The sequence below is a fragment of the Crocodylus siamensis genome, unplaced genomic scaffold (assembly GCF_052110815.1).
Source record: "Crocodylus siamensis isolate JL-2025a unplaced genomic scaffold, ASM5211081v1 HiC_scaffold_33, whole genome shotgun sequence".
NCBI lineage: Eukaryota > Metazoa > Chordata > Crocodylia > Crocodylidae > Crocodylus > Crocodylus siamensis.
The window spans coordinates 39,430-67,205 of NW_028324443.1; the positions used below are offsets into that span (position 1 = coordinate 39,430).

The following is a 27,776-nucleotide window of genomic DNA, read 5'->3' on the forward strand; positions in this document are numbered from 1 at the left end:
CGTGCCTCAGAGATTCCCTGTGCATGTGGCTAAGCACAGAGCATGGGCTTCCTCCGCTTATGGTGACACCCTCCAGGGATCTCCAAGGTGCATCTTTATAAGTGGTGAAAGCCAACTCTGGTGTGCTCCAGTGCCTGAGCCTGCCAATTGGCTGATTGCTGGTTTCAGCTCTTGCACTTCAACGGAGTATCTGTGAGTGCATGGGGAATCCAAATGGGGATGCCCGGTAGGTGTATCCCAAGCTTCAGGGCCCTGATGCTGTGCACCCCAGAAAGAAGAACTACTGGGGTAAAGAAGATTGAGCCCATGCTCTCCCACCATAAACCTAAAAGATTTCTGCCAGCATGAAGCTCTGAAAATTTGATACCAGTGATGTGGCTACAACATTTTGGCATTTGTGGTGCAGCAAGGGCTGTGGACATCTGTTGACTTGGCTTCTGCACTGCTATAAATATTTTTGTAGGGGCACAAAGACAACATCTGTTTCTACCCTGCAAGAATGAGCTTCACCTCTTGGAGTGAGGGGTCCACCAAAATTGTTACCTGGGGTGGGAGCTGCAGTGGGTGCTGAGCAGGAGCCATTCCTGTCCAGTGGCTCCTAGCACAGCTGCCCCCATGACAAACTGCCTGAGTTTCAGCACTGAACTTGATGCCATGGGTGGTTAAATTAAAGGCTGCATCTCTCCCCTATGCCCTCCTGTTTCTCACAGAGGCCTCTGCCTGTTGCATGTTCCTTTTCTTCCAGAACCACCTCAGCGCCCATCTCCGACAGCGGGGAGAGACATGGTGCCCGTGGTCATCTGCATTGTCCTGGGGGCCCTTCTCTGCCTGGTCCTGATCGTGCTGGGGGGACAGGTGCGAAGCACCAGGGCACTGCGCAGAGGTGAGTCCATTAGTCTCACCATGGAAAAAAGCCTCTGCAACAGCGGGGGAGCTTCAGGTGAGGGGAGGGCCACTGGCAGAGCTGTGATGCAAACAAGGCCTGGAAAGTAACAGGAGGTACAGCTGAGGAGGGGAGGATGCTGGGAGAGCTGTGAGAGGGAGATCCAGCATGCTTGTGAAATTAATCCTACCATCGGTGACCATGCAGTACAGATGTGTAGGGCTCCCGGGAAATACGCAAAACAAGCTGAACTGGGGCAAGCTCACAAGACTGGGCGAGACAAAGGAAGATTTCACAGGAGATTAAAGAGATGGGAAATATGGGCAAAAATATATAATGTTGGGTTTCTATTTGGAAAACTGCTAAAAACTCCACTTGTGGAAGTATTCATGAAGAGAGAGATCAGTGGGATGGAAACTATGAGGAAATCAGCTGGCAAAAAAAAGAAAGGAGCAGAGAAAACTAAAGGTAGAAAAGGTGGGGAAAAGACTTCTTATACTTGGCAGAATGAAGGGGGGCAATTCCCCCCTTATTGCAACCTCTAGTTTATAACTTTCAGTGGAACCCAGTGTTAATGTTTGCATTTTGCAGGCGGGTGCCTGTGTGCCGCTGGGTGTGCGGGTGGATGTGTGAATATATATACAGTTTTCTACTACGTGAAATTGGGGAATGGTCAGAGTCTTATGATACTAGTAAATAGGAAAGATTTAGGCTGAGTGTATTACAAGATTTTGTAACAGGGGAGTAGCCCATGTAATGGTTTCCAGAGGGAAGCTTTTGAATAGGCTTGGTCAGTGCCACATTGGATATTTTTCTTTACATTGGACAAGGCCGTAGAAATGTGCTGTAGGGCTGAGCTGAGCTCCAAAGGAAAAGGCTGGAAGACCCCTTAACATATCCTGTCCTAAGATTTCCTGTTTCAATGACCATGTGTAAAACCTGCCATTTGTTTTCAGGCTCTGAAAGATCATCAGCCCCCTTAACTGTTGCTGTGTATGAAGAGATTGATTATAATCTGATGAGGGAGAAGCTCGAGATGTTCGGTCGCTCAGGTCTGTGTGCCCCATTGCCAACACACAGCAAGTATTGTAGGGTTTGGGTACACATTACACTTTAAGTTTCTCAAAGGTTGATCAGTGTCAGTGTAGTTAGTAGTTAAACATTTGAGTTAAAAACCCTTTCTGCCTGTCCCCAATGCAGAACTGAGAGTTGCCACTAGAGGGCTGGCGAGCCAAGACAGACCCCTACACCCACTCTCCGTGAAGGTGGGCTGGAGACATCGGTTCATGTTGGCAGGAGTGTGAGCCTAGAAGTGGGAGCGTTTAATGACGGGGAGTGAAAAGGCAGGTAGAGAGGCAGTGGATGGGAATGGTGGCTTGTGGCTGGATAGTGAAATGAACTCAGCCAGCCACTAAAGCTGCTAAAAGAAGAACAAGAAGGAAAAAGAAGGAAAAAGAAGAATTTAAAAATAAATAAAGAGTAAGTAAATTAAAGAAAGTGTCAGGCTTGGGGATTGGGATTGGGATTGGGACTGGGTTTGGGTAGCCCTAGCTCACAGGGAGCCAGGCCCATGCGGGAAGCCCCATTTTATGGGAACCTATATCTGGCCCCTACCTTGCTCCCCACTTCATACCCTCTAGCTCTCCCTCCTGGACTAGCCTGTGCCTTTCAGCCTGCCTGGCCAGGTCACGTCCCCAGGTGCTGGATAAAGAGCTGGCTTGGTGCCAGTACCATGCCGTGGGCACGAGAGTTCAGGGTGTGGAAAGTTTGTCCGCAAAGAATAGGAGAGTGAGGGATGGGATGCTGGAGCAGTGCAACCTGGGCAGCTTATCTCTGGGGAACGGCCTCACATTCAGGAAACACAAATTGCGTAACACAGATCACAGATTAACTTGCCCTGGCCTGGCCTAAGTTTAAGATACCTAAAGGATGCTTAAAACTAGTTTTAATGTGTGGACAGTCTGGGTGTTTAAGAGCTCCCTGAGCCACCTAACACTTATGTGTAACAAAGCCCTGAGGCACTTCCCATGCTGACCCAAATCTCTGCAGCCCTGTGAGCCCTGGAAGGCTGTGGGTGCTGGGCCTGGGGTGAGAACAACCTGTTACAGGAGCGCTGGAAATGAGTTTCCTTCTCAGCACACGCTCCACTTGTCCCAGCTCTAGGCAGTGTTCCTCTCCCCTGCCCACGCTGCAGCCTGGGAGCAGACCTCTGTACGGTCAGGAAAGGTCATCTCTAGGAGCATCGGGTCATGGGGCAACTCAATCCTTTTCCCACTGAAGCCGCTGCTCTGCTCTGCGGGCTCCCTCCTCCCCAGGTGGATAACAAACTGTCTCTCACCCTCCAGTCTCCTACTCAGACGACTCAGTGATGAAGCTGCAGTATTACACTGGGGACAGTGAGGATGGACATGGTCCTGGATCAGCACAAGGTAATGGGCTAAAGAAGAGCCCAGAGATGAAGCCCCAGAGCTAGGGGGAGTATCGGTTTCCTGGGGATGTCCTCTATGTCATGGTCCAGTACAAATGGGAAACAGTGGGACTGAGTTGTATTTAACAAAACATTCAAAGTTTTCTGTGATAACCTCCTGAGGGGAATCAGAGGTCAGATTGAGACGCTCCTTGTGTATGAGTAATGGCCAGGGAATGGCACAAGGAATAATGTGTTGAGAATTGAGGAGTCTATCACTGAGCAAATCCAGATCAGTGGCCAAAATGTTTGTCCCCTGCCACCCTGCCATGAGCACAGAGCCCAAGTTACATTCCAGTCTGCACGAGATCCTGCGCAGGTCCTGGCAAAAAAATACATGATCCCAACAGTATGGGATGCACTTGGGCAGGGCTGTATCCTTAATTATTAAGCAAGAACTGAAGCTGGACTAAGTCCTCTTTTACCATTGCCCATGACTTTTCCCTTTTCACTTGGAGCACTCGGAGAGGATCCTTGCACTCCACAGCCAAGAGCCGTAGGTCCAGGGCAGCAGGGTTTCCAGGGAACTCGGAGCACTCTGGAGAAATGGGCAAGTCCAAGGGAAGCTGAGGGCGGTGTTTGTTCTTGCAGAGGAAACTTCCCCTGGCGATTTCCAGCAGGATTACGACAGCGTGGAGGAGCCCGAACAGAGTGACAGCCCTGTGCCCCCAGACGGTAAAGGTGAGGAGCAAATCCATACCACAGAGACAACGTGAGTCTGCTGCGAGACTTCCATTTCAGAGGAAAAAAGTACGCTTTCTGAGTATGTTCCTGAGAGGGGCTGAGGTTTCAGTCTGGAGAGATGTGTCCATATCTCACTGAGATCAGCAGGAGCTCAGCGTGCTCAGGTACTCAGGCTCCAAGCCATGTGTAAACAACTGTTTGATGAGAATCGAATCAATAATACAATGCAGCCAAATGTTCCCGTATCTCTGATGGCTTGCCAGTAATATGGAAGCAATGTGCCCTGGCCCCAAGGGCCTGATCATACCCCCATCTCACCCTGCCAAACCCTATCCACAGGCACACTCCTGTCTGGGAATGAGTCAGTGAATGTTTTTCAAGCACATCCTTTGCTACCTGCTTTCCAGCCCTTGCTCCTCGAACAGAGTCTGGACCAGCTTCAGCGGTGAAACTTCACACCTAGTGCATGCATGAGGACTAAGCTGGGTCAGCTAAGGGTTGTGATGTGCTTGGGTCCTCCCAGGCCCTGAGACACTGCTTCCACAGTATAGACAAGCCCACCATGATGGGAAATGACCATCTACAGCGTTTAGCTGTGGGAGGTTTTTCAACTTTTTCTTCTTTCCTTACCTAAATGGGGCAGGTGAAGAAGCAGAGAAGCATGTCCTGCTCTAAGAAAGGGCAAGGACATGCGTGTGACCGTGCACTGGCACAGGAAAGATTCAGGCCATCTGGGGAAGTAACTGCACTCGGTGCCATCGTGGCACTGACCTGGGTCAATGGCAGTATGAGTCAGCCTGGCCCGGGGGAGCCAGGTGTCCCAGGAGCATCTGGGATGGGTAATGGACCAGTCTATTCTTGGGAAAGCATCAGAATGAGCTGCTAAAAATGATGGAAAACTGAAGAAGCAGGTGATAAATAGAACAAAAGAGAGTCACATATGTGTAACTGAGGCCCAGGAAGGCTGGAATTACATTCCCTGTGTGCACCTAGATGACAACTTTCCAACTGTGAAACTGCCCTTTTTGGTGCTGGTGCACTGGGATTCTGTTACCCACCATTACCTGTGCAGTATGGACCCATACGCATATGACAAGGTGTCGTGTATGCTCAGTAAGTTATACAGGAGTCAGGTGCATGGCTCTGTGCACACACCCAGTCTACATCCATAAGTCCCAAAGTGAAGCCCATAAGTAATGGATTTGGAATTGAGGGAGGAGAAGAACTCCTCCATATCATAACCCCAAGAGCCAAATTATTTAGGCCATCATTTTGGAGAGATCAGATCTGAGTCTGAGCCTCCAGTCCAGGGCCTATGGACTTACATCACCCTGATTTCAAGAAGGGCTCTAACCCCCACCCCACAGGCTAGACATAATCCCAATCCCTGTCCAGCCCTCCTTTTGAAGGTGGACCCCTGGACACCAAGAGAGGGACATATTCAGGACCAGGATGGAAGACTGAAATGAAAAGAGCCATGGTTAGGTGAGACACAAGCCACTGGAAAAGAGCCAGTCCCAATTTCTAGCTTAGACCCAAGCTCCCAATGGAGCACAAATTACTATACATCATGTTGTCCACTGTAGGGCTGTAGGAGAGAGAGAAGGGCTTTCTTTGGCCATGCTCCCACTGGTGCCAGGCTGAGGAGGAGCAAGGGGAAGTGGGTGGTGCCTGCAGAGATGCATCAGCATCCCTGTGGTGCTCATATGCTTTGTTCCCTTCCCTGTCTGGTTTTGGCTCAGCAGTGCAGATAGCATGTGTGGGATCATCTGCCAGGTCAAAATGATCCCAGACCACACTACCCACTCGTTTCTGAGATGCGGGTGCACCTGTGAATGCTGCTGCACTTTCCTCTTCCTCAGCAGTCAGAGGCACAGCAAGAGGAGGAGCAGACTCAGCTGAGCCATTTGCTTCCACTTGTACGTCAACCTCCTCCCAAGTGCCCTCTGGAGAAGGAGACCTGGCTCTAGGGGAAACGTGAGGGGTGTCGAGCAGAAACTCAGCTGATTCCCACTCCTTCCCCAGACTTTCCCTTGCTAGGGCACTGAGATCCAGCTCCAGCACTAGCTCTTCCTCTGGCACTGGAAGGCTCAGCATGGGAAGGGAAATAGGGGTGGAGCAGGCTGCTGTGCTGGTGCTGCTGCTTGTTGTTGCCATCGTGGTAGTGTGGGGTGGGTTCTGGCTGGTTAGCATGGAGGGGATGCAGTCTTGGGCACAGGCAGTGGCAGTGGCACTGCTCCCTTCTCCTTGCTGCTTGTAGCTGCCTCATCCCTTTTAGCTGGAGGAAAGAGGCTGCATCTCCGTTTCTAGCGGGGTGGGGGGGATGGGAACTTACACCTCTCCCTCTACCCCATCTTCTCGTCCTTAAAGGCTGGCCAGTGTGGTCACCTACATTTCCACCATGCTTCATGGTGTGTTTCATGTATTCCTTTAATACAAATATATGGATATATTTGCGTTCCTATATAAATTAAAAAATGTAGGTGTCTGATTCAAATAAGAAATCTTAAATGGCAATCTTAAATGGTATATGGCTTAGCCCCTGTATAAATACAAAAGTGTGGGTGCAGGAGCATAGGTAGGTGTGTGGCACAAATAAGAAATTTACAAAAGCAAATAGAAATATGGCTTTGTCCCTATATAAATTCTATAACGTATGTTGCAAAGCTTTAAATGTATAGAAATAAATTATAAATGTATTTTGCTTCCTATATAAATTAAATTCTACAGTAATCCTATCCAATATAATTATACAATTCAAAAGAATGAATCGGTGAATATAATAAAATGAAAGAGACTCAGAGAAAATGGTATTCCGAATCTGAAATCCCTCTTGCTAGCAAGAAGGGAATCCTTTAGAAGATCAGTGCTGCTAGCCACTGTTGTCTGATGCTGAGCTGCTGCAACACACAGCTCACTAACTGACACCAAGGCAGAAAGCAGGGCAGTTCAAACAATGCTGCCTTTTCTACTGTTTTTGCATCCCTTCCCCAGAGGACTGGGATTCGAGAGGACCTCAGGGAAGGATAACACTCACTGGCCAGCCACGCACTCAATATGAGAGCACTCTTTCCCACCCTTCCCCACTCTTCCCCCTCCCTTGCCTCACTTTAATTTCTGTTTCCCTGCAGGCAAGCCCAGCTTGAGCTTCAAAACACAAAAGGTTTCAAAATTTTCAAAATGTTTTGACTTGCCTCATTTCTTTTTGAGGCTATTTCAAAGCTCTATTTCATTTCAATTTAGCTGTTTCAAGCTCAAAAGAGTGTTGAAACAAAACTGCCAATGAAATTTCACATAGCCCTAGAAACCATAGTGTTTCAAAAAGACCTCGTTACTTTCTGGACAACTTATTTGAGTTGCCAGAGGACTGGGTTCTACCTCATCCCCCTTCCTTCACCCACAGAGGATTCCTTCTGGGGAGACCTCGACCTGTGATGCCCTTCACTCCTTTTCTCCAACTAATGTTAGTAACTCAGTGCATCTTTACACGTGCGCTGGGGTTGGTGGGGCACTTTATTTAAAGCACCTCCAATAGCCTCTCTAATTAAAGTTTTTACAGGGTCTTGTCTTGTGTATTCAGCATCCTGAGCTTCAAAATGGTGATGGTGCTGCTTAACCAAAGCTTGTTTGATGAGCTTTAGTTAAAGCACCCCAGCCACCATTTTGAAGCACAGGGGTGCTGAATACATGAGACGTGGGGGCTGTTGGAACACACTAATTAAAACACACTCCAGGAGACTCAATTAATAACAGCATGTTGGAGGAGCATCCCTGGCCATCTGCAGGCACTCTCTGCTTTTAAAGAAGCACTGCAGAAGATAAAAAAGGCTCAGACTGGGAAGGCTTAGTTTATTCTCCTGTGTGGAAGAAGCATTTGAACGCAGAATCTCTGTCTTCTCTAGTGAATGTCCTGACCAGCGAGCTGACAGGGCCGGGGGAGACATATATCCCTTTTCTGTGCCTGACACAAAGTCTGGTTTTCCTGGAATTAAATGATTCCATTTCAGTGCTTAGGCTTTTAATTATAATTAGTGCAAGTAAGCACTATGCCTCTTGGTTCACATGCCAAGTCCCCATTACTACGTAAGTTTCCATGTGGGCAAGTCTGTGTGCCCACCAGTAGATTTCCCCTAGGTGCATAAGTGCCAGAATGTCCCATAGGCAGCACAAATGGACACATCTGGCACCTATACACAAGTGCAGAGGCTGCAGACGTGATTATTCAAGTCTGCTGGAGCATGGCAATTACCACACTCCAACAGCCTCCTGGGTCTTGTGCATCAATGTCTCCATGCTTAAAAATGGTGCTCACAACACTTGAACTCAAGCTTGTCGAAATGAGTTTTAGTTCAAGCACCTCACTGCCATTTTTAAGTGCAGGGATGCTGATGTAAGGGATGCAGCAGTGCTTTATATACAGCCGTGCTTGGAGCCACTCTAATTAAAGTGCCTCCCTGCCTCCACTCTGGAGCACATGTAAAAGTGCCCCTAGATGACCAGGACATAAGAGAGCATCACCCAAAGTGCATACAAGTACTGAAACAAACACTTATATGGTAGGGTGAACTGCAGTTAATGCACAAAGGATAATAAACTTACACTCAACGTGCACTGAGAATTTCATCCTCAGGCTTGACCTTCTCATTTTGATCACCCACTCCTACATCACACCAATGTGACAAACCTGTGACACTGAGTTTGTGATGGATGTTCTGGTCTCTCATTGCTTCATGGCTGTGGTTAGTGGAAGCCCCTCAGCTTTTTGTCCCTTTCAGGTCATGTATTTCTGTCTTCAGTAGCAGGAACTCCCATGTCATGATTCCTTTCTCTGTTGCAGAGGCCCTTGCCCTGGCTAGAGGTGTCACTGAAGATGGTAATGATGAAGCTGGAGAAATTCCTGACCTTGCACATTTCCCTGTTTCTGGACTCACTGGTGTCCCAGCAGAAAGAGATAAGAACTCACAGACCTACAGGGACTCACAGACAGGTGAGAGGGAAGGGCCGTGTGTCCAGTGCTCACAACATCGCTGCTTAGAATCGTAGAATCACAGGGCTGGAAGGGACCCCGAAGGATCATCAGGTCCTGCCCCCTCCACAAGCAGGAAAGACATCTGCGCTCAGACAACCCATGGTTATTGCAGGGCCCTTGGCACAGCTTTACGAGCGCTTGTGGTGCTTGGGCCAGGTGCCAGATGACTGGAAGATCACCAACGTGGTCCCCATCTTTAAAAAAGGGAGGACAGCCAACCTGAGCAAATATAGGCCCATCAGTCTTACTTCAATCCTAGGGAAACTCTTTGAGAAGATCTTCAAGGAGCACATCTGTGATGGGCCGGCTTCAGGGATGATGCTCTAGGGCAACCAGGACAGTTTCTTTAGGGGCAGGTCATGGCAGACCAACCTGATTGCCTTTTATGACCAGGTCACAAAAGCATTGGATGCAGGTGTCGCCGTGCATGTAGTCTTTCTGGACTTCAGCAAGGCCTTTGACACCGTCTCCCACCCCATCCTCATTCAAAAACTAGGTGCCTGTGGCATTGATGCCTACACAGTCAGATGGATCGCAGATTGGCTGAAGGGTCATACTCAGAGGGTGGTGGTGGACGGGTCATATTCGACTTGTGGGGAAGTGGGCAGCGGAGTCCCCCAGGGCTCGGTCCTTGGGCCCGCGCTGTTCAATTTCTTTATTACAAATTCTTCTTAGAATACAAGGCAGTCGAGGGGAAAGAGACTTAACAGTGGGGGTCTACTACAGACCTCCCAACCAAGGGGAAGAGCTCGACCTGGAATTCTTAAGTCATCTCACAGAGGTAGTGAAGTCAATGCATGTGGTCATCATGGGGGACCTGAACTTTCCAGACATCTGCTCAGAAGAGCAGTTGGCCAGGTCTGACCGCTCACGTAGGTTCCTAGCCAGAATGCAGGACTTCCATCTAACCCAGGAGGTGCACAGCCCCACCAGGGGAGACGCCTTGTTGACCTGGTGCTGGTCACGGGTGACGACCTGGTGAGGGAGCTGCAGGTGCTCGACCACCTGGGCGACAGTGATCATCGCCTGCTGGAATTCACCATCCAGCACAAGGTGGAAAAGGCCTACAGTAAGGCAGCAGCCCTAGATTTCAGGAGGATGGACTTCAATGAGCTAAGGAGAATAGTCAGGGAAGCACTGAGGTCCCAGAGGGGAGGGGAGCCAGGTGTCCAAGGAGAGTGGTCGCTCCTTAAGGAGACGATCCTCCAAGCCCAAAGGAAGGTAATCCCAACATGGATCAAAGGGAGCAGGAGGGCACACAAGTCCCCATGGCTCACCAAAAGCATCCGGGAATGTCTCCTAGCTAAAAGGGAGGCGTACCTCCAATGGAAGGGAGGGGCCATCACCAGGGAGGACTATACTGCGGTTGCTCGGAGATGCAGGGGCGCAGTCAGGAAGGCCAAGGCGGAGATGGAACTGGGACTAGCTTCCCGGATTAAGGACAACAAAAAGTCCTTTTTTAAATACATAGGGGGTAAAAAGAAGGTTCTGGGTAATGTGGGGCCCCTGCAGGACACATTAGGAAATTTGGTTATCACACCAGACTACAAAGCCAACATATTTAACGATTTCTTTGCCTCCATTTTCCTAAGGAGGGATCGGAACAGTCACCCCCCCTCTGGGCCCCCCTCAGGCCCCAGGAGAGGTGCACCTAGGCTAAGGGTTAGTGAGAAACTAGTCAGGGAACATCTGGAGGGACTGGCTGTATTTCAAGTCAGCTGGTCCAGACCATCTCCACCCTCGAGTACTGAGGGAATTGGCTGAGGTCATTGCGGGACCCCTGGCACGGCTTTACAAGCACTCGTGGTGCTCTCGTGTGGTGCCAGAGGACTGGAAGAGGGCCAATGTGGTTCCCATCTTCAAAAAGGGGAGGAAGGAAGACCCGGGAAACTATAGGCTAGGCCAGTTAGTCTTACCTCAATCCTGGGTAAGCTTTTTGAGAAAATTATTCTGGCGCATGTCCACGAGGGGCCAGCAGGGGAGATTATGCTTAGGGGCAATCAACACGGGTTCATTAGTGGCAGGTCCTGTCAGACCAACTTGGTGGCCTTCTATGACCAGATTACCAAATCATTAGATGCAGGGGTAGCAGTGGACATAGTCTTCCTAGACTTTCGGAAGGCCTTCGACACTGTCTCTCACCCCATTCTCATTAAGAAACTGGGGGACTGTGGTGTCGACACCCACAAAGTCAATTGTGGGTGTAGACACCCACACAGTCAAATGGGTCGCCAACTGGCTGGTGGGCCACACCCAGAGGGTGGTAGTAGATGGGTCCTTCTCAACCTGGAAGGATGTGGGCAGTGGGGTTCCGCAGGGCTCGGTCCTCGGGCCCGCACTGTTCAACATCTTCATCAGCGATTTGGATGAGGGGGTAAAAAGCACCCTGTTCAAATTTGCTGATGACACTAAGATGTGGGGGGACGTGGGCACATTGGAAGGATGCAACAGGCTACAATCAGACCTAGACAGGTTACAAGGGTGGGCGGATGAGAATAGGATGGGTTTCAACACAGACAAGTGCAAGGTGATGCACCTCGGGAGGAACAACCGGCAACATACCTACAGGTTAGGGAACTCCCCTTTTGTCAGCATGGAGGCGGAAAGGGATCTGGGGGTCATCATTGACTCCAAGATGAACATGGGCCAGCAGTGTGGAGAGGCAGTCAGGAAGGCCAACTGCACCTTGTCATGCATCCACAGATGCATCTCGAGCAGGTCCAAGGAGGTGATCCTCCCCCTCTATGCGGCACTGGTCAGGCCGCAGCTGGAGTACTGCATCCAGTTCTGGGTGCCACACTTCAGGAGGGATGTCAACAGCATGGAGAGGGTCCAGAGGAGGGCCACTCGTATGATCAGCGGACAGCAGGGCAGGTCCTATGAGGAGAGGCTACAGGACCTGAACCTGTTCAGCCTCCACAAGAGAAGGCTGAGGGGGGATCTTGTGGCCTGTTATAAACTAGTCAGGGGGGATCAGCAGGCATTGGGGGAGTCACTGTTTCCCCGAGCACTGCCAGGAGTGACCAGGAATAACGGTCACAAGCTGGCAGAGGGTAGCCTCAAATGCCTCTACATGGAGGCCTCAAATGTCTCTACATGAATGCTCGAAGTATGGGGAAGAAGCAGGAGGAACTCGCCCTCCTCCTAGCTGTCACCAGCCCTGACATAGTGGGGATCACAGAAACGTGGTGGGACTCATCGCATGACTGGGCGGTGAGTGTCAAGGGCTATAGGCTATACAGGAGGGACAGGATAGGAAGGAAAGGTGGAGGAGTAGCACTCTACATCAAGGAGGAATATACTTCCTCGTCAATTAGCAAGGGGGTAGAGGGGGGGCACTCTGAGGCGCTCTGGGTTAGAGTAAAAGGCAGTCCAGGGGATAGAGACTTAACGGTGGGAGTCTACTATAGACCTCCCAACCAGGGAGAAGAGCTCGACCAGGAATTCTTAGGTCAGCTCACAGAGGCAATGAGGGCTAAGGATGTGGTCATCATGGGGGACCTGAACTTCCCAGACATCTGCTGGGAAGAGCAGTCAGCCAAGTCTGACCGCTCACGTCGGTTCTTAGCCAGAGTGCAGGACCTCCATCTAACCCAGGAGGTGCACAGCCCCACCAAGGGAGACGCCTTGTTGGACCTGGTGCTGGCCACGGGTGACGACCTGGTGAGGGGGCTGCGGGTGATGGGCCACCTGGGAGACAGTGATCATCGCTTGCTGGAATTCACCATCCAGCGTAAGGTGGCAAAGGGCTGCAGCAAGGCAACAGCCCTAGACTTTAGGAGGGCTGACTTCAACAAGCTAAGGAGGATCGTTGGGGAAGCGCTGAGGACCCAGAGGGGAAGGGAGCCAGATGTCCAAGGTGAGTGGTTGCTCCTTAAGGAGACGATCCTCCATGCCCAAAGGGAGGTAATCCCAACAAGGGTCAAAGGGAGCAGGAGGGCACATAAACCCCCATGGCTCACTAGGAGCATCCGGGAATGTCTCCTTGCTAAAAGGGAGGCATACACCCAATGGAGGGATGGGGTCATCACCAAGAAGGACTATGTTACAGTCGCCCGAGGATGTAGGGGGGCAGTCAGGAAGGCCAAGGCAGAGATGGAGATAGGACTAGCTTCCCGGATTAAGGACAATAAGAAGTCCTTCTTCAAATACATAGGGGGTAAAAAGAGGGTCCCGGGTAATGTGGGGCCCCTGCAGGACACGATGGGCAACTTAGTCGTCATGCCAGATGACAAAGCTAACATATTTAATGATTTCTTTGCCTCTGTCTTCCTAAGTAGGGACCAGTTCAGCCACCTCCCTGCTGGGCCCCCCTCGGGCCCCGGGAGAGACACGCCTGGGCCAGGGGTTAGCGAGGAGTTAGTTAGGGTACTTCTGGAGAGGCTGGGCGTGTTCAAGTCCGCTGGTCCGGACGATCTTCACCCTAGGGTTCTACAGGAACTGGCCGAGGTCATTGCGGGACCCCTGGCGCGGCTCTATGAGCACTCGTGGTGCTCTGGTGAGGTGCCGGAGGACTGGAAGAGGGCCAATGTGGTCCCTATCTTCAAAAAGGGAAAAAAAGAGGACCCGGGAAATTACAGGCCAGTTAGTCTTACCTCAATCCCGGGTAAGCTCTTTGAAAAAATTATCCTGGCACACATCCAGGAGGGCCTTGCGGGGGAATGCATGCTCAGGGGCAACCAACATGGGTTCATCAGTGGCAGGTCTTGTCAGACCAACCTGGTGGCCTTTTACGATCAGGTCACCAAATCATTAGACGCAGGGGTTGCTGTGGATGTAGTCTTTCTGGACTTCCGGAAGGCTTTCGACACTGTCTCTCACCCTGTCCTCATCAAAAAGCTGGGAGACTGTGGTGTCGATGCCCACACGGTCAAATGGGTCGCCAACTGGTTGGAGGGCCGCACCCAGAGGGTGGTAGTGGATGGGTTCTTCTCGACCTGGAAGGACGTGGGCAGTGGGGTTCCGCAGGGCTCGGTCCTCGGGCCCGCACTGTTCAACATCTTCATCAGTGACTTGGATGAGGGGGTAGAAAGCACCCTGTTCAAGTTTGCTGATGACACTAAGATGTGGGGGGATGTGGGTGCACTAGAAGGGTGCAATAGGCTACAAGCTGACCTTGACAGGTTGCAACGGTGGGCGGATGAGAATAGGATGGGGTTTAGCACTGATAAGTGCAAGGTGTTGCACATGGGGAGGAAGAACCGGCACCACACTTACAGGTTGGGGAACTCCCCTCTTGCCAGCACGGAGACGGAAAAGGATCTTGGAGTCGTCATTGACTCCACGATGAACATGGGCCAGCAGTGTGGGGAGGCAGTCAAGAAGGCCAACCGTACCCTGTCATGCATCCACAGATGCATCTCGAGCAGGTCCAGGGAGGTGATCCTCCCCCTCTATGCGGCACTGGTCAGGCCGCAGCTGGAGTACTGCGTCCAGTTCTGGGCGCCACACTTCAAGAGGGACGTGGACGATATGGAAAGAGTCCAGAGGAGGGCCACTCGTATGATCAGGGGTCAGCAGGGCAGGCCTTATGAGGAGAGACTACGGGACCTGAACCTGTTTAGCCTCCACAAGAGAAGGTTAAGGGGGGACCTTGTGGCCTGCTACAAACTGGTCAGGGGGGATCAGCAGGTATTGGGGGAGTCCCTGTTCCCCTGTGTGCTGCCAGGAGTGACCAGGAATAACGGTCACAAGCTGGCAGAGGGTAGGTTTAGATTAGATATTAGGAGGCGCTACTTCACAGTCAGGGCAGCTAGGGCCTGGAACCGGCTTCCAGGGGAAGTGGTGCAGGCTCCTAGCCTGGGGATTTTTAAAAGGAAGTTAGATGAGCACCTTGCCGGGGTCATCTGACCCCGGTGCTCTTTCCTGCCAAGGCAGGGGGTCGGACTAGATGATCTACCTGGATCCCTTCCGACTCTAGCTACTATGAAACTATGAAACTATGAAGATTTAGGTTAGATATCAGGAGGCGCTACTTCACAGTCAGGGCGGCTAGGGTCTGGAACCAGCTTCCAAGAGAAGTGGTGCAGGCTCCTACCCTGGGGGTGTTTAAGAGGAGGTTAGATGAACATCTTGCGGGGGTCATTTGACCCCAGTATTCTTTCCTGCCATGGCAGGGGGTTGGACTAGATGATCTGCTCAGGTCCCTTCCGAGCCTAGAAACTATGAAACTATGAATTGGGTCCCCAACTGGCTGGAGGGCCGCACTCAGAGAGTGGTAGTTGATGGGTCATTTTTGAACTGGAGGGATGTGGGCAGTGGGGATCCGCAGGGCTCGGTCCTTGTGCCTGCCCTCTTCAACATCTTCATCAGTGATTTGACAAGGGGGTAAAAAGCACCGTGTTCAAATTTGCTGATGACACTAAGATGTGGGGTGATGTGGGCACACTAGAAGGGAGGAATAGGCTGCAATTGGACCTAGACAGGTTACAGGGGTGGGTGGATGAGAATGGGATGGGATTCAACACCGACAAGTGCAAAGTGATGCACCTGGGGCAGAAAAATCGGCACCATACCTCCAGGCTGGGGAACTCCATTCTTGTCAATGCAGGAGCAGAAAAGGATCTTGGAGTCATCATTGACTCCAAGATGAACATGGGCTGGCAGTGTGGGGATGCGGTCAGGAAGGCCAACCGCACCTTGTCATGCATCCACAGATGCATCTCGAGCAGGTTCAAGGAGGTGATCCTCCCCCTCTATGCGGCACTGGTCAGGCCGCAGCTGGGGTACTGCATCCAGTTCTCGGCGCCGCACTTCAGGAGGGATGTGGACAACATGGAGAGGGTCCAGAGGAGGGCCACTCACATGATCAGGGGGCAGCAGGGCAGGCCTTACAAGGACAGGCTACGCGACCTAAACCTGTTCAGCCTCCACAAGAGAAGGCTGAGGGGGGATCTAGTGGCCTGTTACAAACCAGTCAGAGGGGACCAGCAGGCAATGGGGGAGCCTCTGTTCCCCCGAGCACTACCAGGAGAGACCAGGAATAATGGTCACAAGCTGGCAGAGGGCAGATTCAGGCTAGATATCAGGAGGCGCTACTTCACGGTCAGGGCGGCTAGGATCTGGAAAGAACTTCCAAGAGAAGTGGTGCTGGCTCCTACCCTGGGGGTCTTTAAGAGGAGGCTAGAGGTACACCTTGCTGGGGTCATTTGACCCAAGAACTCTTTCCTGCCATGGCAGGAGGTCGGGCTTGAAGATCTACTTAGGTCCCTTCCGACCCTAGAAACTATAAAACTATGAAACACTGGATCCTTACACTTGTCATACACCCCCCAGCCCTGCATTCCCGCTCTCGCAGGTGGGGTGGCTGGGAGCAGCCTGGGGACCAGGGGCAATCCGGGCCAGGTGAAGGATCCCTGTCCCCAGCGCCCCTGGACCAGCACCCAGGGGCATGCCAGGCTGGGCGGGGTGGTTGCTTAGCAACCAGAGCTGCCCCTCCTGCATGGAGGCGGTGTGCGGAGGGACAGCGAAGTCCTGGGCTCACAGGAGCTCACGGAGGCCGTGTTTTGGCTGCAGTGTCCCTCACCTGGCCTCCTGCAGCAAACAGGCCCATGCGGGCTCCTCGCGGCCCCAAAGTCTCCTATGTTCCTATGACCCTGCTGGGCAGGGTGTTGTTGGTCTCTCAGGTCTTGGTCCCGTAGCAGTGGGGAAAGCTGTCAAGTGGCCATTTGAGGGATTCCCGGGGCACCGACAGCCTGAGCATGAATGGACTATGCTCAAAGGCCCAGCAGCCCCACCCCGCCCCTCCGCAGCCTCATGTTTGATTGCAGGGAGCAGTGGCCTTTGAAGCTGGGCAAACAGCACCGTGTACAGATGGGCATTATGAGCAGATGCTAAGGAGCTCTGATGTCCCGTTTGCTGCCTGGCATCTAGCTCAGTCTTGGCACCCTGATGCCTCAGGACCAGGACACACCGGATGAGGAGCCAGCTGGAGCTTCTGCTGTTGCTAAGGAGCTACTGTGCAAGGCTTTGACCCGTGTTTCACTGGGGAAAACAACGAGGAAAATGTCTACAGAAGTTGGAAGTGTTCTGCTGCCATCCCGCGGTGCCGAACAGGAAGTCTTCTGTGCGCCTGCACTGCTGTGGGGCTCTGGGCCACTGCTGGACTTAGGGTGTATTTTCCTGATGACTTCCATGTCGCAGAAACATCATTCCCACTCAGACGGGGGTGTAGGATCATCCAGGTGTATTAGGTACAAAGCACTTCTTCACCGACTGGCCAATGGGGGTCAGCCCTGAGTGTTTCCGGGGAGGTCCTGGCCCACCTCGCCTTCAGAGACCCCTGGCCAAGGACACCGCTCCTTGGCTCATCACTAGACTCCAGGTTTCTCACACCCACTGCTCTCCCCTGACCCACAGGGCCTGGCACAGAAGGACGTCGAGTTGCTCAGACTTGACTTGCTCTCCATGACTCTGGGCAACCCTTCCCCCTGCAAACCCCGTGCTGCACCTCAGCCAATCAGGTCTGGGAATGCAAATGAGCCGCATGCAAATGGCTGAGGGATCTCTGATGTCATGATGCACCACGATGATGAGCTAAGTTGCTTGTGTCACAAAGCCTGGCACGCAGTCGCCGGGGAGACCGATGCCCCAAGTCCCACTCTGTGGCAGTTGGCCCCGGTCGGCTCCGGCTGCAGTTGCGCCTGCAGAGAGTCTGGCTGTGGCGTGAGAGATGTCGGGGATGAAGAGCGGCGGGTGCTGGAGCTGCCTGTGGGAGGCCCTGACCTGCTGCTGCTGGCAGGAGGAGGACAGGTGGCAGCCGCGGGGCAGGGCTGGGGGCAGACGGGGGAAGAGAGGGTGTCTGTGTCCTGGGGCTCAGACCAGGGTGGGAAGGGCAGGAGGGACCTTCGCACGGCCTGGCCTGCTCCAGGAAATGCATCCACCGGCCCTGCCCCAACCACCCAGGCCCTGACATGGCCCTGACATGTCGCTCTGAGCCCATCCCCATGGACCAGCTCTAACCCACCGCCCATCTCAGCCTCTCCGGTGGGGCTGCCAGCCCATGCAGAACAGGATCACTCCCTGTCCCTGCCCACAGCCTGGGACACACCCAGCAGCTGGGCACACATGTCACAGGCCAGCTGGGCACTGTGACTATATCAATTTAGTTGCAGGCTGACTGAGCACTGCAACTTTATTAGCCACTGGGCTTTTTGGTTCGGGATTGAAAAGGTGATGTTGGAAAGGAAAGAAATGACGTTTCACTTACAAAAAGGAATGAATTTTACTTATGACAACAAAAGATATAGTTTGCATATATTGTAGTTAATAAAAAGGTTAAGCTAATAAGCAGACAACATAACAATACAGATTAAAATTGACAATGATAATAAAACAGATAAAGAAATTAACCAAGAGCTCCCACTTGGTTAGTAACTTATCGGTAGTCCCTCGGTTAGAAGATGCACAGCAAGTTGAATCAGTGAAGTCAGACGTCTCTGAGCTGGGCTGCCCGAAGAATACTGGTGGAAGCCCCTCAGTCAGGATCTGGTCCTCACTGTCACAGGGAGGAAGAGAGATCTGTGGGGTGTGGGACAGCAACGACCCTTCTGTTCCGTCCTTCCCGAGCGTTACTATGACGTGTGTGTTCATTTATATTCTAATTATGCTAATTTTAGTTACATAGCCATTCATAATATTGCTTTATAGCTGTTATCCTCTGGGGTTAAAAAGTGTTAGAAATTATTATAATAAGTTACTGTCCAAACTTGGGTTTATCCAATAAGCAAATTGCAACACAACATCTTCAGGTTTAAAATTAACGTTATTCCGCCTAAATCCAGCCCCTTTGAAACTCTCTGACTATGCTTTTTTGAGATGTCCTTTCTTGAAATGTACTGGATAAGCTGGGCAGTTGAATCCAGTTTTTATCATCATCAAGGCAAAATTCTGAGTGAGAAAGAACTATTAGATCAGCTAATTTTACAGCTATAGCTTTGTCTTTGAGGCCTAATCAGTTCCACAAACAGTTACAAGTTACATTTGCGGGTTACAAAAATGCAAGCTTCATATTAGACAAAAGTTCCAAATGCCTCCAAGAAAAACATATTTATTGCTTAATTTATTTGGTTCTGGCCATCACACACACACCAGGGCCCAGTCTCCTGGCACTGCTGCTCCTGCTCCTGCCAAACACCCTCCTGAGCTCCCACCCGGGGCTTTGGAAGGCATCGGGGTGCCTCATCCCTGGAGCCAACTCTCATCCTCCCTCTTGTTACCTGTCAGCTCCATGTTCTTGGGGAACCCTGACACAGGACACAGACTGTCTGACTCACAAAGAATCGCCATCCCCCCCCCCAAACAGAAACTGATTAAGATGCAGTGAGAGACACACCTAAAACCCTCCAGATAAGGGTGACAAGAGTGCAACAAGTGCCCTAGGTCTCATTTGCATCTGAGATGGGAACAGATGACCATTCATTTACATGAGAGATGGAGAACAGAAAACCTGAAGCAGAGACTGCAGTGAATTCTGGGATCAGCGAAGCAGGGGAGCACGGCATGATGGGGAATCTGTGCTCCAAATGCTAATCGACCCCCACACCCAGCTCAGCACTTATCAGACCAGTTCTAATCTGGATTTACAAAGGACTTTTCCTTCCCCCCTCCCCCCCCCCACACCTCTAAGCAAAAGTAAGTTTATTAGGCATCTCGGGCCGTACACTCCCCGGTCCCACTATGGGAGGCCGATGGAAACTTAATTGGCTACAACTCGGTTGCCGGGTTAGGGAGTGCTGAGGCAATAGACTGAGTCCGAGGGGGTATGGGCAACATTTGAACAACAGTACAGGGTTCATCACAGCGTCCAGCCCGTTGGAGCCCTGTCCACAAGTGTTGTCATACTTTTCCTGAGACGACTGGTGGAAGTCCTCTCCACAACAGGTTATGAATACTCCAAGAATTGCCTTAAGTCTGTTAAAAGACTATAATAAGATCTGGAAAAGTCATGCTAAGCTGAGGCTTGTTCACAGCAAGTAAAAATCCAAAAACCCTGATGCTGCAATCTATTGTTTCTGAAGACACCAAGAGAGATCCCATCAAGTATATCTGCTATCAAGCTGGCTCCAAGTAGATGTTTCCTGAGTATCAATCAAGTTCCTATGATGTTCCACCCAGATAACCCCTTGTCAATAGAGAAGACAATTTGATTTACACTATTGAGAATGCTTGAAAGAAACTGAACTGAGGGTATAAAAATCTGTAAAAGAAGCAGCAGTGTGTGTGCTGACACCACCCGCTTTCTTCTGGAGAGGCTGCAGGAGGCAGATCATCTCCCTTCAAGGATCCTGCTGAGAACTTTGACCTGTCAGCTGTGCAACCCGAGTGCCTTGGACTCATGAGATCCCAGCTCTCGCTCTCTTTTCTCTTCTCTCTCTCTAAGCAGAGATTTCTGAACTTGAACTGTATTAGTTAAGCTTGAGCTAAGTTTCCCCAAATACTTAGTGAAACCAGGGTATACTGTGACTGTTTGTGTTTGTTTTTCCTTTGCATGTCTATCACTACTAGTGTCAATATATATTTCATCTACTTAGCAATAAATAACTTTTATAGTCAAACTGGTGGTAACTGGGTATATTTTGCCTTCTTTACTTCTCTTTCCCCACTTGCTCTGTAGCAACGCCCCTCTTACCTAAGCTAAAGATCCCTGTGAAGCCTAGAAATACTGTGGGGTCTGCTCATCAAGAGGCTAAAAGATTGGGACATGCTGAGTTCGAAACACATAAGGGGATCAGCTTGTACAGGCTGATTGACCCAGTTTGGCTCAGACGTGCCCTAATGAACTGAATGCTGGCCCATGAGGGTGTCATCTGGACACCCAGCCAAATTCAGAGGTATTCTGTTTAATTGTGTGCTTGTGTCTGACTGTGGTTATTGTTGCTCTGATGAACTGATTCTTGGCATATGAGGGTGTCAGCCTGTCCATGCTGATCAACCCAGCCAGGTCAGGCGTGTCACGTTAATCTGTGTGTGTTTGTGTGTATGACTGATTTGGGGACTGGAGGAACCCAGCCCCACTGAACTGAGTCCTGCAAGATAGCTCCACTGGGGGTGAGGGCTTGCAGAAGGGAGAGATACAGCTCCATACAGAAATACAAGTAACACAAGCAGCACATTGATAGAATTACCAAAACCCTAGCCCTAATAAAAGAGCACACCCCAAAGTAGCGGGCAAATCTGGTTACACTCTCTGCTCGCCCGGCAGCTTTCAGGAGGACAGTGTCCGGATTCAGGACACAGTGAGATCAGATGACACCTTGGACCAGCAGCTATCAAAGTCAAGCAGCAGCATCGTCACAATATTGGATGAGCCTAGCCTGAGGCCCAAGATCATGCCGGATGTTCCCAGGGACCAATGGCAGGAATTTGGGTGCTGGAGCTGCCTCTGCCTGGCCCTGACCTGCTACTGCTTGGAGGAAGAGGACAGGTGGCAGCCATGGGGCAGGGCTGGGTGCAGACTGGGGAGGCAGGGGGCATCCATCTCCTGGGGCTGAGACCAGGGTGGGAAGGGAAGGAGGGACCTCCATGAAACGCACCCACTGGCCCTACCCCGACTACCCAGGCCCTGCCATGGCCATGACATGTCCTTCTGAGCCCATCCCCAGGAACTACCCCCCACCCATGGCCTGTGCCAGCCTTTCCCATGGGGCTGCCAGCCCATGCATAGCAGGATCAATCCCTGTCCCTCCCACGGCCTGGGACACACCCAGCTGCACAAACCAAGGCCCAGTCTCCTGGCACTGCCCCTCCCTGCTCTTCCCAAACACCCTCCCATGCTCCTGCCTGGGGCCTTCAGGGCATCGGGGTGCCTTGTCCCCCAAGCCACCTCTCACCCTCCCTCTCTGCTTGCCCAGCAGCTCTCTGAACAAAATCCACAGTGATGACACGGTGGGAGATGATGCCTCCCAGGACCAGCAGCTGTCAGAGACAACCAGCACCACCATCACAAGCTTGGATGACCCTAGCCTGAGGCCCAAGCACATAGCTGACATTTCCAGAGATACCCCTCCACACCAGGACAGTGAGCCCACAATGGTTACAGGTATTTCAATCATTGTCTGGTTTCAGCGGCCAGATGAAGACACCGACTTGCTGTTGGAGGTGGCTCCGCAGGCAATGAAAGAGTGGCCAGAGAGGGGTGACTGGGAGCTGATGTCTCTGACTAGCGAGGACATGGTAGATTGAACGGCCATGCGCTCCCTCTCCTTAGTTCCAGTCCCTGCGTGCCCTGTAACACCTAAATGCTGGGTGCGGAAATCTCAGGCCTCCGATGACACCGCACAACCCGGCTTCCTGATCCGGCTCTCTTTCTCAGACCAACTGCTGCTGTAAATCACCAGCAACTTGTCCTCATAGCTCTGAACTAGGGGTGTGCAGAGTTTTGGGAGCTGATTTGATTCGCTGGCCGAATCACCAAGTCCGAATTGAATCGGGAGGAATGTACGTTACACATACTCACATACCCAGAAAAGAAGAAGATATATTATAAACTTACATGCACATACAGAATAAGCACAAGACACAAGAAGCCAGAAACATATATCATAGAAGAACAAGAGATATTATTGTAGTTACATACACGTATAGAGTAAACACAACGCAGAAATCAGACATACGCATCATAGAAACAGAAAAGCTGTTATTAAACACCACACAGAAGAAGTCAGACACAGTCATAAATCATACAAGAAGAAGAGATTACATATAGTTATTAGCTACACACACATACAGACTAAACACAACACAGAAGGCAATGCTCCGCTCTCTGAGCTGGAGGCAGCACTCACTGCATCGCCAGCCACCAGGGGAAGAACATGTCCCTGCTGAGCTCCCATGCCAGGACAAACTTGGAGGTATGGGCTGGGGCTTTGGGGAAGGAGGAGGCCCCAGGTCCTGGGCATGACCACTAAAACTGCACTCTGCCAGGGTCGGGAGGTCTGGTGGGACTGCCGGTGGCATGGCAGCCCCAGGAAATGTCAGGACTGAGGATCTCCCTGGTGAACGGCGGATAGGGGGTGCCATAACCTCCAGCCACCGCATGCACGCACACAGTCCTGGCTGGGGAAAACCCAGACCCATCATGTCTTTGACAGGCTTGCTGGTTGCAGTGGAGTTGTGAGGCTCCAGGTAAGCTCAGCTTAGCTGCCTGGGATGCCAGCTGTATGGGTTGAAAACACCCTTCAGCAGGCTAAGGAAGCACCTGCAGTTGTTGTGTGTGCTCTTCCTGGATGGAAGGAATAGGAAAGAAGCCAGAGGCTGGCATGCAATGCAGGAAAGAAAGCTAGTCAGTGAAAATAGAAATGGAGGCATCAGGGGTGAGAGAGACTGGCTGGCGTAGGGGGAGGGGGGACGTAGCAGGTAAAAGTGAAGAGGTACCTAAGGGGTCAGATGCCCAGCAGTTTGTAGCGTCTCATCGATCCAAAGTCTATATTGAGTCCATGAGTTTCTGTACCTAGGAGGTTGATGAAGTGAAGTTCATAGGCTCATCTGTGAAAAGTGGTTTGTAAATTCCCTTTGAGGATCAGGCCTGAGAGACTGGAGACAGAGTGGTTTTTTTGTGAGCAAGCTCTCCCCACAGGTACTTGGATATTCTTGTCTTTCATAGATTCTGGTATGCAGTGTGTGGGGGTACTGGAGATATGTTGGTGGCATTTGTGTTTTAGGCTGAAGGAAGTTGGCTTCTGGTGATGAGGTTAGCAAGGTTGGGGGCTTGCTTGAATTTACAAACCGCTTTTCACACAGGAGGCTATTAACTTCACTTTATCAACCTCCTAGATATAAAAACTCCTGGACTCCATATGGACATTGGAATTAGGACACACTACAACCTGCTGGACATCTGACTGCCCAGGTAGCAGCAGGTACCTCTCCACTTCTACCTGCTACATCCCCCTTTCCTCTACCCCAGCCTGTCTCTCTCGCCCCCTGACTCCCCCATTTCCATTTTCACTGACTGCCTTTCTTACCTGCATTGCAGGCCAGCCTCTGGCTTCTTTACTATTCCTTCCATTCAGGAAGAGCGCACACACCAACTGCAGGTGCTTCCTCAGCCTGGCAAAGGGTTTTTCAACCCAAAACCTTGCTAAGATATATTTCTCTAACTCTTCAGTTAGTCTACTAAGAGATAGCAGATTGACCTATAGAACAGTGTCTGCCAGTGCCATACCCTCAAACCAACACTCCTAGCACATGTCCCCCCAATCAGCTGACCGAAAGGAGGCAGGGCCCTAAGTATATCTAATCCCCAGGGCTGGGGCTGGCAGCAAGAGTTCTCTGTCAGCTCCTGGAGAAGCAGCTCCTGCAGCAAAGAAAGGCTCTGTGACCCAATGGCTGCCTGAGATGCTGGTAGTACAACTGTGCTGCTTACTTACCGCTTTATATTTCAACTGGTGGACTGGGATGAGGCTGTAGGGGAGGAGGAGGCCTCACTGGGGCACACTATCATGTTGTATAGAGGCCCCAGCACCAGTGAGGGTGCACCTTAACACACACACAGAGTCACACGTGACATGAGTTTTGCTTCTCAGCAGCCTGAGGTGCAGTTTTCCAGCAACGCCTGCACCTATCTCCTTGAAAACTGGCAGGCGTCATGACTTCAGCAGGGGCTACCATCCTTTCAAAGTTTATCTGAGTCAGCCAAAAACTGGCATGGTTACAGGTATTTCTGTGATTCCCCATTATAGACTGTGGCCGACTCTCTGAATCTCTACGAATCAGAGCTGAATCTGCCAAAGGTAATTCAACCTAATCGATTCAAGACAGCAGTCCAAATCTCTGAACTGAATCCGTGTCCTCCAAATTGACTGAATCTGAATCATACACTTGCCTATTTGCACAGGCCTACTCCAAACCCTTCCTCCAAACCCTTCACTCCTACTGTCAACCTCAGGGGCTTGGCCACAGTTCTTCCATGATCGAGCTGTGGCTTGTCCAGGCCGCCAAGGACCTCCTGCATTAATTGTGGGGCAGAAGTGACCTGGACCTCCTCTCCCAGCAGCACTGTCCCGTCTTGCATCTGCACTAAAAACAAGGGAGAATGTGAAACCCTCCAGCATCCCTGCAAGAAAAGACCAAGTCCAGACTCAGCCCTTTGCAGAGTCCCACCCACACCCCAGAAACGACTCACAAAGAGCAGGACTCAGAGCACCAGCCTGGACTACACAAGGGCTAAACACACACCAGCCAGACACAGCAAAGGGACAGGACTCAAGGGGAAGTCCCAGACAGCTACACACCGCTGCAACAGCTGCACCAAGGACAACTGGGCTCCAGCCATGGGAGGTCACAAAGTCTAGGTTCCCATGTCAGTCTCAGCACTGACCCTGCACTCCTGGGAAACCTGTCTGAACAGCACCCTGCAACCATGCACCCAGCACCTCCCACACCTACACCCACCTGGCCATGCTGTGCTCTCCTTGCTGGGCACCCATCATGGCAGTGCCAGCCCCCCTCTCTCAGGCAGCCCTTGGGGATATAACCATGAGGAACAAGCCCAGAGCCCTGTTCATCACACAGGAGGAAGGGAACCTGCAGCCCTGGGCCGTGCACCCACAGCACACACTGCCTGCCCTTGGGCTCCCCCTCACAGACACCGCATCCTAAGCAGATGGCTCCACTCCCAATCAGGCACAATTGCCTAACTACGAACAGGCCCCAGTGTCATTATAATTACAGGGCTCTGAGCACTGGAGCCACCGGTTTTCTGCAACTGCCAGGAGAAGAACACCGCCTGGCTGGAGCTGCTGCTCATAACATCTTGGAGGTACAGGGTAGGAGCTATGGGGTGGTGGAGGCTCCTGGTCCTGGGGCATGACTGAAAACTACAACCTGCTGGGGTAGGATATGTGTGATGGGGATGCTTCTGGCCGGGCAGCTTTCAGGAAATGCCACATGTGTGCCACCCCAGAGAAGAGAAAACCTCTCTCCCACTGGGACCAGGGTTTACACACCATGCACACGCACACTAACACACACACACACCCATCCCCGCTTCTGGGTAGAGCACACCATGGAGCAGCAGCAGGGTCTGTTTTCTGAAGTTCCCAAATATGGGAACAAACCTTTCTCCAGCTCTCACTACCATGTCCTTTCCCTTCCATCCTTAGCAGCACGTCCACTGCACTCCCATCACCCCTTCCTGGCTGATAAGGGGATGCAAGGAGGAGCTCAGAGATGCTCCTGCCCTACTCCAGGTGGCTCCATAGGCAACAGCACCAGCAGGCAGGTCCCCCTGCCCTGTCCTCCCAGGGGCTCCCTTCCAGACCAGGAGCAAGTGCTAGATCTCTCCCCACATAATCCTCCGCATGCATGTCAGCAGCAGAGGGGCTCTAGACCTACTCTGGCCAGGATCTCCTTGGGAAAGCAGGCGCAACACCAGTGCTTGCTCCTGAGCTAGGAGGCAGCACCCAGGGTCTGGGCAACTTGGGGGTAGCCATAAGCTTCTGCGACTGCTGCTGCTCAATAAAGCAGGGAAGCAGCAATTTGAGAGCTCCCTTCCCACTCCAGCACAGTGGAAGCCATGGGCGGGAGCAGGGAATGGGAGGGTACCTGCTGCTGAGCAGGCAGGGGAAGGGGAGGTGTCACAATTGGGGGTGGCACAAGGCATTTATCTTGTGTTTGGCAATGAAAAAGTCCCAGCTGCTGCGCCTGTGGGGCAGTCTGAAAGGGGGATGTTACCCCACCACTAGATCCTTTGGATCCTCTGGTCCCCAAGGTGTGCCAGCAGACAAAAACCCCTTCCTCACTGCTTCCACCTGGGTGCCCCCAGGCAAGTCCTGGCCGCACGCAGCAAGCCCCAGCCCCGGGGGCACACACCCAGGGCCTGGACACCTTCTGCACCCAGCTGTGATGCACAGGCAGCACCTCAGCAGTGTCCCAGCACACACGCCACAGGGTCCCAGCATTACATTACCACTAACTCCCCTCTTTGCCCTGCACCCCCAACCAGTCACAGACACATGCAGTGTCCTGCCAACCCAATAACTCAACAGTGGTGTCGTAGAGTGTCTTGCCCTGCATATGCTACATGGACGTGCCCCCAGCAACCCCTCCACACACACCCTCTCCAACCGGTAGGAGCCAGCATCCTTCCTGCTCCCCCTGAACCAGCACCCACAGACACTCTTTGTCCATCGCCACAATACGCAGCACCATGACATGGGGCTGAGGTTGCGTCTCCATGCAGGGATCAGTTCGTGGTGCCCAGTGGTGCCTCATGTCTGTCTGAGCTCAGCCTGCAGCCAGAGCAGGGACACCTTAGACACCAGCTGCGTGCCAGATGCATAAGGAGCAGGTCCAGCCCTGGCACAGCAGAGGGAGAAGTGCAGCGTTGTCGTGGGTTCTCATGAGTTGGGAGCAGTGTGGGGTTGTGCTGGGTCCCTGTGGGTCAGCAGCAGTGGGGGGTCGCACTGGGTCTTCATGGGTCAGAAGCAGTGCGGATTCGCACTGGGTCCCCATGGGTCAGGGGCAGTGTGGTGTCATGGTGGGTCCCCTTGGGTTGGGAGCAATGCGGGGTCATGCTGGGTCCCCAGGGGTCGGCAGGAGTGTGGGCTGAGTGGAGGCGCACAACAAGGAGGAGTTTGCACTGGATCTCAAAAGGACTGGCCTCAGAAATATGAGGGGAACTCAGAGAGCTGCCCAGACCAAGCAGGCTTGGGGGAGGATCCTCCAAAGCGCGGGCTGAGGTCGTCGTCATCCAGTTGCCTCCACTGGGGAGC

At 52.0% G+C, this 27,776-nt stretch overlaps 1 protein-coding gene across 1 annotated transcript; it reads left to right on the forward strand.

The window, feature by feature from the left end:
• Positions 1-219: 219 nt before the first annotated feature.
• On the forward strand, positions 220-22,245 carry LOC149851919 (uncharacterized). Its single transcript, XM_090030227.1, has 7 exons — positions 220-226; positions 746-883; positions 1,840-1,935; positions 3,229-3,312; positions 3,942-4,031; positions 8,872-9,021; positions 21,857-22,245. The coding sequence occupies exons 1-7, from the start codon at positions 220-222 to the stop codon at positions 22,243-22,245; spliced, it is 954 nt and encodes a 317-aa protein (XP_089886353.1).
• The last annotated feature ends 5,531 nt before the right edge of the window (positions 22,246-27,776 follow it).